Consider the following 14,556-nt stretch of genomic DNA (forward strand, 5'->3'; position numbering starts at 1 on the left):
CTGAGGCGCCATCTGTTCCCTCAGTCCGCGGGCACCAGCGGGCATTGAGTGCCCGGCCGGCTGGGCCCAGCCTCTACCGAGGCTTTAATTAGCTAATTCCATAATTGGGCTTTATTTCAGGTAAATTGCATTTCACACCCCAGAGGGCTGCAATGGCCCGTCCAGGAGTGGAGTCTTCGGGCACTTTGTGCACAGTCCATAACACGGACAACAAGGCGGGCCGGGTGCTGGGGCCGTGCCCGGCCCAGATGGGCGGTCCCTCGGAGCTCCCTGCGGGTTGGGGTCCCGGGGCGGGCGGCTGGGGCTGGGGGGCCTGGGCGCTGCGGAGGGCTCTGCTTTCCGGCCGGCACCCCGGGGTTTCCGCAAATATTTATCCAACAAGGAAACAACAGCTCCTGCCTTTTCAGTGACTGCGGCTCCTGCTCCGCCCGGGTGGGTGAAGGCGGGGGAAGCCTGGGCAGCCCCACGCTGCCCCTCTACCCCTTGCATCCTGCTCAGTGCTGGCCAGGCCGGATGCCAAGGCCCATGGGTGGGGGCATGGGCCCAGCAGGCTCGGCACCAGGTGGGACCTAGGCCTTCCCTTCTGACAAGGCCTCCATCCCCACTCCAAACAGAAACCTGGGGCTCCTGTCCCCGCCACCTGTTGCTGGCCGCCTGCTGTCTCCAGTGGACCCAGGACAGCCCCATCTTTGAGAGCTCAGATGCCCCCAGCCCTGATGGCCTGAGACTTCGGGGTGGGCTCTGGAAAGAGGACAGAAAGGGGCTGCAGTCTTGAAGGATCAAGAAACGGTCCAGTAGCTGAGGCGCGGGCACAGCAGATGCACCTGCCCGGCTGAGTGGTCTGTGTCTGAGAGTGAGGCGCTGTTTCCACCTCAGGAGAGGAGGGCTTCGCAGAGAGCTGTAGCCACAGGGTCAGGTTGGGTGGGGTGGTGGCCCCTCTGTCCTGCTCAGAGGACTGGACAGGCTAAGGGAGCAGAGGCCCAGAGGAGGACAGGGGTGAGCATAGGGGAGGCCCAGGGGTCAAGGCTTTCCTTGCACCCCCCGTCCCCCTAGAATCCGGCCTTGGCATCCTGGGGAGTGGGCCTGGGTGGGGCCTGCTCCCATAGCGGAACATGTGGATCCTTGGTCGAGGGCCCCTGGCCTGGAAGGGGTAGGCAGAGAGGCCCAGAAGAGCGCATCTGCCCCAAGGGCATGGGGTCTGCTGGGAGACACTGTGACTGCACTCTGTGCCAGGGCCAGCCCACGTCAGGAGCGACATCGCTGGGCTACAGCCTACACTGCTGCAGCCCCTCTGACCCACTCCTCAGTACAGCAACATAGGGTTCCTAGTCCACTGCCACCTGGGCACTGCTTCCAGGGGAACCGCAGGGGTCCTGTCTGTGGGTGCATGGGGTCTCCTGGGGAGGAAGCAAGCTAGAGGCCCGCAGGCATCAGTGGGAGCAGGCTGGGATGTGGAGGCTGAGCCCCAGGTTGTCCCAGAGACCCCGTGGATGCCCCAGGAACCGAGGTGAGAGCAGTGCCCAGCCCAGCCTGTGATTCTCCATGTTTATTAGGAAAAGCTTGCACAATTAATAATCAAAATCACACCGTGAAACTCATTAAAACACAGATCCAAATCACCACAAATTATTGATTTCTATGTGATGTAATGCCCAGAAGGAACCCCTGTTCCCTGCAGAAACCGTGACTCTTCAGCGGCTCGGCAGCTGGCGAGGGGATGTGGCAGTTCCCTTCTGTGTGTTTGGCTGGCTGCTGGACTGGGTGAGGGGTTGGAGGCGGGAGCCCCGCGCAGAGCGGGCTCGGGGGCGGGGGTTGGGGGTGGGGATCCTCTCCAGCCAGGAAGAGCTGCCAGTCTAACACAGGGAGGGAAGTGGGCATTTCCCACACTCAGCCTCGTGCCCTGGGGAGATGGCGAGACTGTCCCTCCTACCGGAAGCTGGGGGCTCAGGAACAGCCTGTACAGTCCCCTGCCCATGGGGTCAGCATTTCCTGAGAGTGAGGGAGCCAGCCCCAGAACCTCTGAATGGGCCCCTGGGCTTTTATTGCCAGTGGCCCTGTAGTCAGTGAGGGCTGGTCCTGCCCTGCCTGTGCCTGGCAGGGTCGTGAATTTGAGGCTGGGGTCCAGGGGCTGCTCTGCCTCCCCTCAGGAAGCCCTCTGGGCCGAGCAGTCTGGGTCTGCGCTCAGCTTGCGCCACTTCCTGGCCATACGTGGGCCAGGCCTGGTGCCCTGCCGATGGGTCCCAACCACCATGCCAGTGGTGTCAACATCACATGTGGAGGCCAGGGCACTAGGGATAAGAACTCAGACCTGAGACGGGGCCCCCACACCCAGCCAGCTTCTAGTACCCACCAGCCAGGAAGAGGTGACCCAGCTGAGCCCCCAGGCTCAGGCTGTGCGGACAGCATGGCCCACAGGGTATTGGGGCCTATGAGAGTGGGGCTCCTCTCTGGGCCTTTCAGGTGGCCATGGCTGGGTGGTGCCCCCTTCAGAGAGGGCCAGGTGGGGCCACTCTTGGCCGCCCCTCTCAGGCCCACCCCAACCCCCCATCAGGACCCTTCATCAGGGCCCCTCCTGGGCACGGTCAGCTGCTCATAGGTGGGTAGGGCGTTGCTGGGCAGGAAGAGCTCGGGGTCGATGGAGCCGCCACTGCCGCAGGGCTGGGTGATGTGGGCTCCACCCTCTCTGGGGGGGCCGCTGCCACCGGGGGGGCCACCTCGGTGCAAGGACAGCAGCTGGTGAAGCATGTCGGTGATGAGTACCAGCCTCTGGTCCAGCTGCGTCACCTGCGGGGACAAAGGCAGACGAGAGAGTTGGTGGCGGGAGGCAGCCAGGTGCGCAGACACCCTCGGGCCTGGGCTCGGGGCCGGGGGAGGGAAGGTGCCAACCGTCTCTACTGTGTGCAGGCGGTGCGCACGTGTGTACCCTGTGTCTGCAAGGCCCTTGTTCACGCCCGTGTGTGTGTGAGGAATGTGCACGTGTGGCTACTGGAGTCCATCTCATGCATGCCGAAGTGCCTGTGTATGTCCACAGGCGTGGAGGCTCAGGGTCGGGGCCTCCTCTCCTCCCCTTATGCCCCCTGGGGCTGGCTCTAGCCTCTGGCTAGGCCTTCTGTGCCATATCCCTACATCACAGGGTCCACACCAGGGACCCAGACCTGAAATATCTGGGTTTGTGGCAGCCTTTGGCTTCTGGAGGCAAAGCTTGGGGTAAGGGTCAAGGGAGGCTGGGGCCTCATCTACTCAGTCTGGAGGAGAACTGGACAGAGGGCAGAGTTCAGCAAGGCTGGTTCATGGGCAGGGCCTGGGTGCTTGAGGAGGCAGAGGCCTTGGGCCCTCCACTGGGCCACTTCCAGGAGGGACTTGCAGACCCAGGGCTTGTGCCTCTGCGATGCTCTCTGCAAGGGGGTAGGGGTGGGATTGTCACCCCCCAGGCACCGCTATACCATTTCTTTAACCTGCCTGGACACCGCTATTTTCCCAGACACCTTCTATATCCATGCCCTGTGGTCAGGGCAGTGCCCCGCAGCGCACCCTCTGGCTAGCCATGTGGCCTCCACCTTCTCAGGGACTGGCTCTGCAGTGAGCTACATGCCGGGGTGGCCGCCCTGCAAAGGTGGTCAAGGCAGGACAGAGCCTGAAATGAACCCTGCACAGAGAGTAGGTGCTCAGAGGCCTTGCAGGGCCGAGGAGTCAACAGAAAAGCCCCAGGCGAGTGGAGAGCCAGGTGGTCTAAGAGCTCCTTGGAAGGACGGCATCGCTGGGGAATGAGGCTGGAGCTCGTCCCCAGGTGGGAAGTGGCCGTCCAACCTTGATGGGGAGAGTGGGAGGGCCTGTCCGGCAGGCCGGCACCCTCAGAGCAGGTGCTGGGTGGAGCAGGGCCAACGCCAGGGCAGACCAGGGCAGGGGAGGGAGTCCAGGCTGGGGACCCCTCTCCCTAGGAGGGTGGACCTGGGGCCCCAGCGTGAGTGAGTGTCTAGTGGGGACGGACAGCTCTGATAGTGGCCACAGGAGACGGGGCTGGGCCTTCAGCCTGTGGCATCTTGCAGGAGAGCCCCTCAGCAGCGTGCTCTGTAGAGAATGAAGGAGACCCTCCCCCACCGCGGGTACCTGGCGCCTTGGAAAGGCCTAGAAGTGGTCGGGGAGGGGCAACCAGATCACACCCGATAAGGGCTGAACAGCAGAGCTGCTTCTGGGAAAAGCGTGGCTCTGCGGAAAGGCACGAAGATGACTCGGCCACAGCGTCGACCACTGGCCCTAAGGACAGGCGGCAGGCGGGAGCTGGGCCACCTGGCTGTGCATTCTCCATGTCTGCACCCCAGGCTGCTCCGGGCAGGCCTGGCCCCTTGGGCGCCCGGCCCCACTGCTGATCCAGCCAGAAAGGCTCAGGCCGAGGTATGGGCCAGGGCTGGATGCTGTGTGGGTGAGACCACCCCAGGGAAGATGCTGCTGGGTGATGTGGGCACAAGCCCCGAGGTGGCCAGAGAGGGAGCAACCAGTTTGCCAGGGTCTGGGCAGGCCCAGGCCAGCTTCAAAGGCTGTGTGCTGTGGTCATCAGCCCTCCCTGCCACCCATGGAGGCTGAGCAGGGTAGGGGAGAGGCGGCCAGCAGGGCGCTGGGAGAGGCTGAGATGAGGGGGCTCCTGCCGGAAGGGGGCCGATCGTCTAGAGGGCTAGGTGGGCAGCCTCCACCTGGGAGGTGGGACTGTGCCCTGCCCAGAGCAGGGGCCCAGGGGACCCACTTCCAGCCCTGGGTGGTGGGGGCTGTGGGGTGGAGCTTCCGGCTCCCCTGCAGTTCTGCCTTCAGGTATGGGCTGTCTGACACACCCCTGTCCCGGGCCCAGGGGCACGTCCCAGGTCTGATGGTCCAGGCCAGAGGGAGCCCAGTGTTTTATTTTTCCCAGATCAACCTGATGGTGGTGATGTGAAGCCCAGGCTATGTAGGAAAGGGTGCAGGGCTTCTGCGGCAAAGGGGCAGGGGCCAGGGCCCTACACCAGGCTCCCTCACAGGCAAGGACCAGCCAGCACTTCAGTGCTCTGAAAAGCCACTTGGGGACCAGCCACAGAGGTCTATACCCCATCCCACAGATGCAGACACTGAAGCCCAGGAAAAGAGGGCCAGGGTCACGGCTGAGAGTGCCATGGCTCCCATCTTGTCCCCGAAGTTCCTACCCCAAGTCTCCATCTCGAGACCACGGAGATGCTGTGGCGGGGGGAGGCGGGACACAGCCTCGGGTTGGGCTGTGTCCAAGCATGCAGCCCAACAGCCAGTAGGTGACAGGGAGGGAGCTGGGGAGAGCAGAGGGCGGGGGGGCGGGGCCTCTAGGAGGGGGGCAGCCTGAGGTCTCATTCTCGTTCACCCACACCCCGGCAGCCACAGGAGCAGCCCTCTCAGTCCCACAACCTGCTCGTGCCTGACAGGGGACACGGGAGGTTGCCTAGTCTTCAGGGGGCACAGGAGGAAACTGAGGCCCAGAGACCTATGAGACCATAGCGGATCAAAGGTGCAGCCAGCCTGGGTCTTCCAGTGCAAAGCCCAGGTCTGTGTCCTAGGGCCCACCCAGCTCCCTGGGCCCTGCATGCTGGTAGCGCTGAACGAGGTCGGCTCTGCCTGGCTTACTGTCACTAACTGTGCAGGCCCCAGCCTGGGTATCGATTGGTTTGGCATTAATTAAAGCACCAAATACATCACAGATGAACATTTGCGGTTTCATAAATTTTCACTTTATGGCACTTGAACATCTGTCCAAGCCCACATGTGCTAATGGGCATGGAGGCCTTCACAGCGATGCTTGGGAGGGAGGGAGGCGGCGGGTGGCAGGGCCGCAGGCGGCGTGTACAGGCTGAGGGTGTGGCTGGAGCCGCGTTCGGTCCTGAGCCACCTTGGTGACAGCTCTTCCCGGCAGGGAGCCCTGGCACCGTGGAGAGAGGCACTCAGCCACTTTGGGGTAGGGAGGCAGCCACAGGGCCATGCTCGCCCGTGACTGACACAGAAGCACTCACCGAAGCTGCCCGGGCCAGCATCAGCGCATACCCGGCTCCGGCCGGTCCCAAGCTCACCTTGACTGCTGCCTGTGCTGCCTGGGGCTTTGAGGGGCTGGCTTGGGGGTTCTTGCCCCAGAGACATGCTCTCATCATCCTGACTGCTGGAGACGAGGCCCCGGCAGTGGGCCAGGATGTGGGCTGGATGCCCAGGGCGGGTCCACGTCTGAGGCGTCACGATGCTGCCCCCATTACGGGAAGGTCCCAGGCCTGGGCTACAGGTGGCTCCTCTGCAGCCCCCGAGGCTCAGCTCTGACCCAAGCACTTGCCATGGCGCGCGTCCCTGAAGGCTCCCACCCCCAGCTCTGTGCATAGGGTACCTTGGTCTTGCGGGCGTATTTGGTTTTGGTGGTGACGGAGGAGCCTGAGAGGTACCCCATGTGGCCGACGCTGGACCCCACCCACAGGAAGATGCATCCCGGCAGGTGCCGTCGGGGAGCTGCCGCCCTCGGGGAAGGCAGTGCCTGCTCTGGGCACAGGGGCCGGTTCCCCAAGAGCTCCTGGGACAGATCAATTTTGGGGATCTCAGCCCCCGCCATTATTTGCAATTTGATAGTGATTAAAAGGCAAGGCAGACAAAAGCTGCTTTGTGCCCGGCCTGCACTCACCAAATTAATAACCATAAGAGACCTATGCAGCCCTCGGAAGAGCAAAAAGCAATTAGAATAACAGCTAGTTAGAGAGCCCCGGGCGGCCGGTGATCAAACCCAAGGCAACGGGGATTCCTGTTTGATGTGGTTATGAATTTGTTTTCAAAAGAAAATCTTGAAAAAGAGTCTTTCAAGGGAAATTTTTGCAGAACCTGCCCGGCCTTGATCCCCGCCTAGGACTGCCAAAGGCCCCGGCCTCATGGATGCCAGACTGGCCAGGGACAGGCAGGAGAGGCCGGGCACACCCGTGGCTTCCAGGGTGGGGCTCCTGTGTTCTGCCTGGGCCGCAGCTCCCCGGGGTGCAGCAAGCCCACTGCTCCCTCTGGCATCCTTGTTGGGCAGTGTCTAAAGGACAGGCAGGGCCTTCCCAGGGCTCTCTGTAGGGTCACAGACAAAGGTCACCTTGGCCTTCCTCCTGTCCGCTCCAAGGAACAGTTACTAAGCTCCCCTAGAAGTGGTACCCAGAATGCTGAATACCAGGCGCTGACAATCGGATGCCAGCCCCGGCTCGAGCCGGGCACGAGCGGCAACAGGTCACAGCACTTGGTAGCTCATGGCAGGGTGCGGCCCATCGTGTTTGATTTTGCTTTAGTGCTTTGGTTCTTGAGTGAAAGTTGACCGTGTCTCTCACAGCCGAGGTTTTACCGTTGGGCCTGCTGGAGCTTGCTGTGCTGTGGCCAGTGTGAGACGGCCTCAGAGCCTGGCACACAACTGCTAGGCCTTGGGCACACAGGCTGGCTGGGGCATGACACCTCCTCGCGGGAGTGTGCAGCAGCCGGCCTGCGGTCTGATCCTGCCACTGCCGCTTCCTGGCTAGGTGACCTTGGGCGAGTCACTTTGCTTCTCTGAACCTCAGTTTCCCTGCCTATGAAGTGGGGGTGGCTGCAGCCCCTTCCCCAGGAGGATGCTGCGGGGATCAAGCGGCCTGACGCACGAGGACACCAGGGACAGAGCGCGGCGCTTGGTGCCAGGCGAGCCACCTGGCGACCAGGATCATTAGGGACTCCTCCAGTGCGCACATACAGTCGCACATGTGTGACTGGCAGCTGAGGCCAAAGGAGCATTGCCGTGCACGTGCAGGCATGCTAGGTGAGTCTGCGTGTGTGTACCCGTGGCTCTAGAGTGTGGGAGGCTGTGTGCGCACGAATGTGGGAAGCACCTGCGGTAGATTTGCACAATTCCCTTCACTTCCCATCGGGTTGTTCTCTGAGTTGCCCAAGGGCACACCTGCCTGTGCCCCCAGGCCCCTGGGCCTTTGCATGTGCTATGGCGGTGAGCAGCCCCCACACCCATCACAGGAGTTGGAGTACTGCTGGGACAAGGCAAGCGGCAAGTCCCATGGCACGGGTGCATGGGCAGGTGCCAGGTGTCCTCTCCCGACGGGGAGACAGATGGCACTGACTCTGGGCCCCACGGTCACCCACATGCCAGCTGCTCCACCTGTCCCCTGCAGCTCTCCACTGGGTAGTGTCCAAGCTGGGTGAGTCTTGACCCAGAAAGTCGAGCACAATGTGGCAGCCGCTGTGCAAGGGCTTGGGACTGGTGCCCGTGGAGGGGCTGGATTGGCAGGCACTGAGCTGAGTGTGTCTACTCAGAGGCTGCAGACCAAAGCCTTGTCCTCGCCGCCATCCCTGGTATCTTGCTGTTGTCTGCCGAGCAGCCAGAGGAAGCCCTGCTGCGGCTGGGGACCCACACTACTAATGGTCAGTTATGTCCCCAGCACGTCCTCGGCACAGCATGACCGCATGGCGGACGCCTGGTCGGCGCCACCCCAGCACCCTTCCTGGGGCTGCAGCTGCCTGGCTGGCCCTTGCGGACCACCCCCCAGGATCAGGGTTGCTTCCTCTGAGAGAGGGCCAGGATGATGAAAGACCTTTCCCCCTGCTGCTGACACCCGCTTTTGCCAGCCCCTGCCCACCGACCACGCTTGGCCTCCTGAGGGCCTCAGGGGCGCCATGTTCCTGGCTGACCACTGTGGGGGATATCTCAGGATCATCACACACGACTCTGGTTCCCTTCCTGGGACCTCTGCGAGGGCTTCCTGTCAGCTATTTGCTTTCCCCAAGCATGCAGCCCAACAGCCTGGAAGACTAGCATGTCCTGCTGATTCCCCGCAAGCCGGCCCTGATCCTGCATCCACAGGGTATGACCAGCTACTCAGCTCCCTGGTGTGCACCTGGTGTCTGCGGCTCTCTGGTCTGGAGTGTGTGCTCTGAGCCCACCCCAGTGGCCCTTGCCCAGGCTGGTGGCATCTTCTGCCTGGACCGTCACAACCACCTTGCTGCGTGGTGATGCCCCCAACCCGTCCCCACTTGCTCCAGGCAGCAGCCAGGCTGAGTTTTCCCTCCCAGCCTGGGCCAAATTCCTCTGCAGGATTCCCGCTGCACTGGGAGTAAAATCCAGTCTCTCGTGCGTCTCCTCTGCTGGTCCCTCTCCAGCACTGAGTGTGCCCGTCTCGTTCGAGCACTGGGCCCTTTGCCCCCGCTGTTCCCTCGGCCTGGAATACTGTCCTCTGCTGCTTTGTTTAACCTTAGCTCGAAATCCTGGGGGGCCTCCTCGCCTCGCCTCTCCCGGTGTCCCCACAGCCCTCCCCCTCCCGGAGATGGCCTGGTCACTGATCTCCCTGCTTGCTGTTTTGCCACCAGCTGGTGGCCCAGCTCTAGGCCGCGCAGTCGCCGTCTCAATCCCAGGCAGCCTCCCAGAGCCTGGAGCCTAGAAGATGCCCAGTAAACACGTGCAGAGTAGAGTTGGTGCTGCACAACTATTTGTGGCATCAGTAAATGAGGCCCTGGCCAGTTTCCTGGGGCCCCAAGGCTGACGTGAGGGGTAGAAGCCCCCCACGCCCACTCCCTCCTAGGGCGGGTGCTCAGCAGAGAAGCTGAGGCCGGGACTGGGCTTTTTCATGTTCATTGATTCGTAAGGACTCTGTATGTCAAGAAAGACGTCAAGCACACATCACACGTGTTTTTCCCCGGTGTGCTATTTGTCTTGTGAGTGGGTTTATGGCATTTGGTGTTTTTTGCTTTGTCACACGGAGGTTTTATGTTTTCAGGTTTTCATGTGGTCAAAGCCATCCATCTTTTCCCTTCTCCTGCGCGTGCTGGGAAGGGCCTCCTCCGTTCCAGCGCCGAAATGCTGTCCCTAGTACTTTCTTGATTTGTGTTTTACCCTTCAATCTTTGAATCACATGGGACTGATTTCGACCTACAGGCTTACTTTTGTGGGTTACCCTGACACCCCACCATTTACGGAATGAGCCGCCTTTTCCCCGCTGGATTAGAATGTCCATTTTGTATATTACGGACCCTGAACAACACAAGTCCACTTCGACATGGATTTTCTTCCTCCTCTGGCACCGCTGAGACAGTAACAGCCACTCCTCCCCCTCCTCAGCCAAATCGCCATGAAGATGACGAGGACGGAGACCTTTACGACGACCTGCTTACACCAAATGTCTGTTCTCTTCCTTATGACTGGCTTAACGTTGTTTCTGTAGCTTACTTTATTGTAATACATGTAGCATACAAATATGTGTTAATTGACTGTTTATGTTATTGGAAGGGCTTCCAGTCAACAGGAGGCTATTAGTGAAGTTTCTGGGCAGTCAAAACTTACACACGGGCTTTCGCCGGGGCAGATCGGAGGTCTGTGCCCCAGCCCTGCGCTGCTCGAGGGTCGACGGCACAAAGTTCCCATGGGTCTTCCAGTACTGTGGAGCCTACGCGGATCTGCTCTAACGAACACTCTTGTACACGCTTTGATGCTGGCAGCCAGGGCCCTGCTCTCTGGAGGTGAGAGACGACAGGCTCATCCTGGTGTCCAGCGGGGGAGTGGCGAGGGCAGCCGGAACCCACCCTGTCCCAGGCGACCTCATAACCTCTCCTTGCATCTCCCTGGTCGGAAAGGTCTCGCTCCTCTGCTGAGAACTTGGAGAAGGCCCCCTCTTTGTACTCTGAACAAACAACAGAGTCTGTATCGTGGCTGTGAGAGCCGAGGGATCCCAGCCCCTGCTGCCTCCCCTCCCCCAGCTGGCTCCAGCCACCGGGGCCTCCCCTCTCTTCCTCTTGGCCAGGCCAGCTTCCTGGATTCTCCCTCGGCTCAGCCCTCACCTCGTCACAGCCCCCAGGGGTCTGTGTGTGCCGTGTCCACTGACGTGAGCCGGTGCCACGTGGCCTCATGCTCCTGCACGCTCAGCCACCTCCCTCCCTCTCTGCATCTGGGTTGGGGCTGACATTTGTGCCAGAGCCAGAGCTGTCACATCCACAGCCTCACAGCCCTTCGGAGGCTGCTCTGTGCGGACATTTGTGTCAACTTCAGGGTGGGGACAGAGATCATGGAGCGAGTCAGTGGCAGAGCTGGGGGGGAAGCCCACGTGGCACACCACTTTCTGGGTGGCATTGGAGCCCCTTTGCCCTCTTCCCTTGGACGGGGCCTGGGCAGCGAGGCTCAGGGGCACACAGAGGCCAGGGAGCTGCCTCGATGCCCAGCAGGTGGGCAGGGGTGGGGAAGCCCCAGGCTGGGATGGGGGGCTGGAGACTCTCCAGGGCCTGGCCCATCTCTAGCCTGGTCTCAGGAGCGTCCTGTTGGCAGATGCCAGGCGGGGCCCACTCTGTCCGAGAGCTGGGGGCAGCTGCCCACCTGCCCACTTAGCACAACCCCGGGTAGGGCTGGTTCCACTGGCCGCTGTTTGGGGGCCAGGCCGGCGGGAACGTAGGGCAGGCTGGAGAGAGGCGCTGGAGGCCCAGGAGCGGTGTTTGTGCTGACGGCGGGCACAGGCCCCAGCTGCATTTCATTCTCTGCGCCGCCTCCTGAGCTGCCCCCTCTGGTGAGCCCTCAGAGGCCCGGAAGCCAGGGGATGCCAGGCAGAACACTTTGTTCTGGGAGCCAGCGAGTGCTCTGCAGCCTCAGTCAAACCCCAGCCCAGCCACGGGGGCAGGTGGGCAGGGGGAGCAGGGGCTGCCTGGCCGCTCGCGCGTCACGGCTCCAGGTCTGCCCTCATTGGCCCTGCTGCCCCCACATCCTCCCCTACCCTGGGCCCTCAACCACTTCCTGGGCAATCTGGGACCCCCAAGTGCACCAGCCCCTAGCACCCCAGCAATGCCCCTTGCCATCCCCAGAAAACCACATGCAGACCTTGCTCCTTTGGGGCCAGAGACACACTTCGTCTCTCCTCCCTTCCCCAGCCCTGCAGGGGGGCCCCGTTCCACTGGAACTCAGACCCCAGTCATGGGCTCTAAGCCCCAGTGGCTCTGGATCAATGCGAGTCCCCTCCCGACCCTGTGGTTTGGCCCAGCCCCCACCCTCGGCCTCACCCTCCAGCCTGCTTCCCCGCGCCCCGGCCCCCAGCCCCAAGCCTGTTTTCTTCTTTTTGCACGGCGTTCCATGCACATCCAGGTGCCCGACCAGCATGTGAACGTTTTGCACCTGTCCCCTGACCCCGCCCGTGGATGTGAGCCACGTGAGGTCAGTCTGGCTTCCTGAGGTAGGGCCCACACCTGGAACTGTCCTTGGCATGCAGCAGATATACCCCAAATATTCTTGAATTCGGCTGGGACATTTCTGTCTTGGCTCCCTCAGTCTGTCCCAAGTTGCCACCATTTTTCTCTAAGACGGAGGCCTCTGGGGCCTGTGACCCCAGAGAAAGCAATTGCCACTGCTGATCTCCCCACCACAATGTCCCCTCTCTGGGTGGGGACACTTGAGGCTTCCCCACTGTTCTCGGGATACAGACATGGTGCTGGGCTTGGCGAGGGTCCCTCGCCTTGGGCCCCTGTGGGCCCCTGGGCACTACACTCCTCGCCTCAGGGCCCCTGGGCACTGCCCTCCTCATGCCAGAGCCAGTTTCCTCAGGTTCCTAGCTCAAGACTGTCACGTGGGCTGGCCCCGTCTCCGGGAGCACCCACCCCTCTCCTTAGTGTCCAGGCCCTTCTCATTCTCCTGGCCCCAGTGGAGGGTCTCCTTGGTGAGGCCTCCACCTCCGCCTTCCTGGTCTGGCTGTGGCCACCTTCCCTGCCCTCCATCTGCCATCAATGTCCGCCCGTTCCTACTGGTGGTGTTTGCTTCTCAGAGGCTGCCTCCCTGAGGGCAGGTGGGCAGCTAAACAATGGTTCAATGGCCTCTCGCTTGCTGGGTGACCCTGGGCCTTTGTCACTTCTCCAGCAGGGAGGGGCCGGCAAGTCCGTTCTGTGGCACAGCGCAGCCTGGGGGCTCAGGCCAGGGCGTGTCTGGGAACGGAGGCTGTGCGCAGGGCAGGCTCTCCCGGGCCCCCGGCCACTCCCTGGGCCTGACGGGAAGGGCGAAGCGGAAGGATGAGGCCCCTGGTCCCCAGTTCCCTGGGCACCACCAAGAGGCCTCTGACCACCTCCCTGGCCCCCAGCACTGGCCACGCCCACAGTCTGCTGTGTTTTCTGCACCCAGGCCTCTCCCAGGGCACCCTGGGCTGTCCCTGCTGGCTGAAGCCTGCGTCTTCTCTCTGGACACTCAAGATGCTCATGCACACTATGTGAGCCTCTTCCTCGGCCCCACTCGCCCCACCCCGCCCATCCCCAGGAGAGGGCCATGCCCCGCGCCCCTAGCCCATGGGCTCTGCACTGCTGGGTGCTTGTCCTCCTGCATTCTACGAACGCCTCACACACTTGTTTCGAAATTAGTCTGCACACAGGGTTTTACATGATACAAGTACTCTATGAAGACATTTTCCTGCTAAAGACACTTCAGAGACACATCCCGGTCTCACCTGCCCCATTTTCCGCTAAGGCCTCCCTACCAGGCAAACAGCCGAGGGATCTGATGTTTCTTCTTCCAGCAACTTCAATATGCACCTCGAGCCCAGTCCTGCCTGCTGAGTGAGACGTGACGTGACGTGACACACGCGTGGCTCTCTACTGCTTGTTTCCATGACTTGTGTGTGGAGGCTGCACGTGGAATCACGTGGACAGTGCTCGCTGCTGGGGCGGCTGTGCAGCCCCCCCTTCCTGTAGGGACTGCTGACATCACCACCCAGTCCCTGCTGGTGGACCCACAGGCCATGGGGGGTCTCTCTTCCCAGGCCGCCCCTTCCCTCCTTTAAGTAATCACGGCCCTTTCCAGAGTCCTCCCGGCACCCTTTCTAAAGACACCCCTGCCCCATCGCGCTGTAGGCTCCTGCCTCGCTTTTCTCTCGGGCCCTCATTGCTGTGGTGCTTTGTTCTCTGTCTCTGCCATGGCAGGGGTCAGTTCCTTGAGGGTGGGGGCTTCTGCCCTTTCTGTACCAGTGCCTGGCACGTAGTAGGTGCTCAATAAAGACTTGCAGGATGAGCTGTGTGAAGGATAGTCACCCGAGGCCAGAAATGTCTAGAGCTCTGCTGGTAGGGTGACTGGCTGAGGGGCTGGGCCTGTGTGCGTGAGTGTGTGTGTGCGTGTGCGTGCATGTGCACGTGTGTGTGCACGTGTGCACATGTGTGAGTCGGGGTTTATATGCAGGCATCCACAGGAGACGTGCTGGGTTCTGCTGGTAGGGTGACTGGCTGAGGGGGCTCAGCCTGTGTGTGTGCGTGTGTGTGTGCGTGTGTGTGCATGTGTGTGTGTGCGTGCGTGTGTGTGTGTGCACGCATGCACATGTGTGAGTCGGGGTTTATATGCAGGCATCCACAGGAGACGTACTGGGTTCTGCTGGTAGGGTGACTGGTTGAGGGGCTCAGCCTGTGTGTGTGTGCGTGTGTGCGTGTGCTTGCGTGTGTGTGTGTGCACGCGTGCACATGTGTGAGTCGGGATTTATATGCAGGCATCCACAGGAGACGTACTGGGTTCTGCTGGTAGGGTGACTGGTTGAGCGGCTCTGCCTGTGTGCGTGTGTGTGCGTGCGCGTGTGTGTGTGCACGCGAATGTGT

The 14,556-nt window shown here is 61.7% G+C and overlaps 1 protein-coding gene across 1 annotated transcript in view; it reads right to left on the reverse strand.

Moving 5' to 3' along the window:
* Positions 1-1,531: 1,531 nt before the first annotated feature.
* The window catches only part of KCNQ1 (potassium voltage-gated channel subfamily Q member 1), a 388,699-nt gene continuing 375,674 nt past the window's right edge, over positions 1,532-14,556 (reverse strand). Inside the window, exon 16 of the mRNA XM_021676961.2 lies at positions 1,532-2,784. Within this exon, the coding sequence (XP_021532636.1) occupies positions 2,548-2,784 (237 nt within the window). The 3' untranslated portion in view covers positions 1,532-2,547. The remainder of the gene's footprint in view (positions 2,785-14,556) is intronic.

The sequence above is a fragment of the Aotus nancymaae genome, unplaced genomic scaffold, assembly GCF_030222135.1.
Source record: "Aotus nancymaae isolate 86718 unplaced genomic scaffold, 86718_ANA_hifiasm-v0.15.2.pri h1tg000106l, whole genome shotgun sequence".
NCBI lineage: Eukaryota > Metazoa > Chordata > Mammalia > Primates > Aotidae > Aotus > Aotus nancymaae.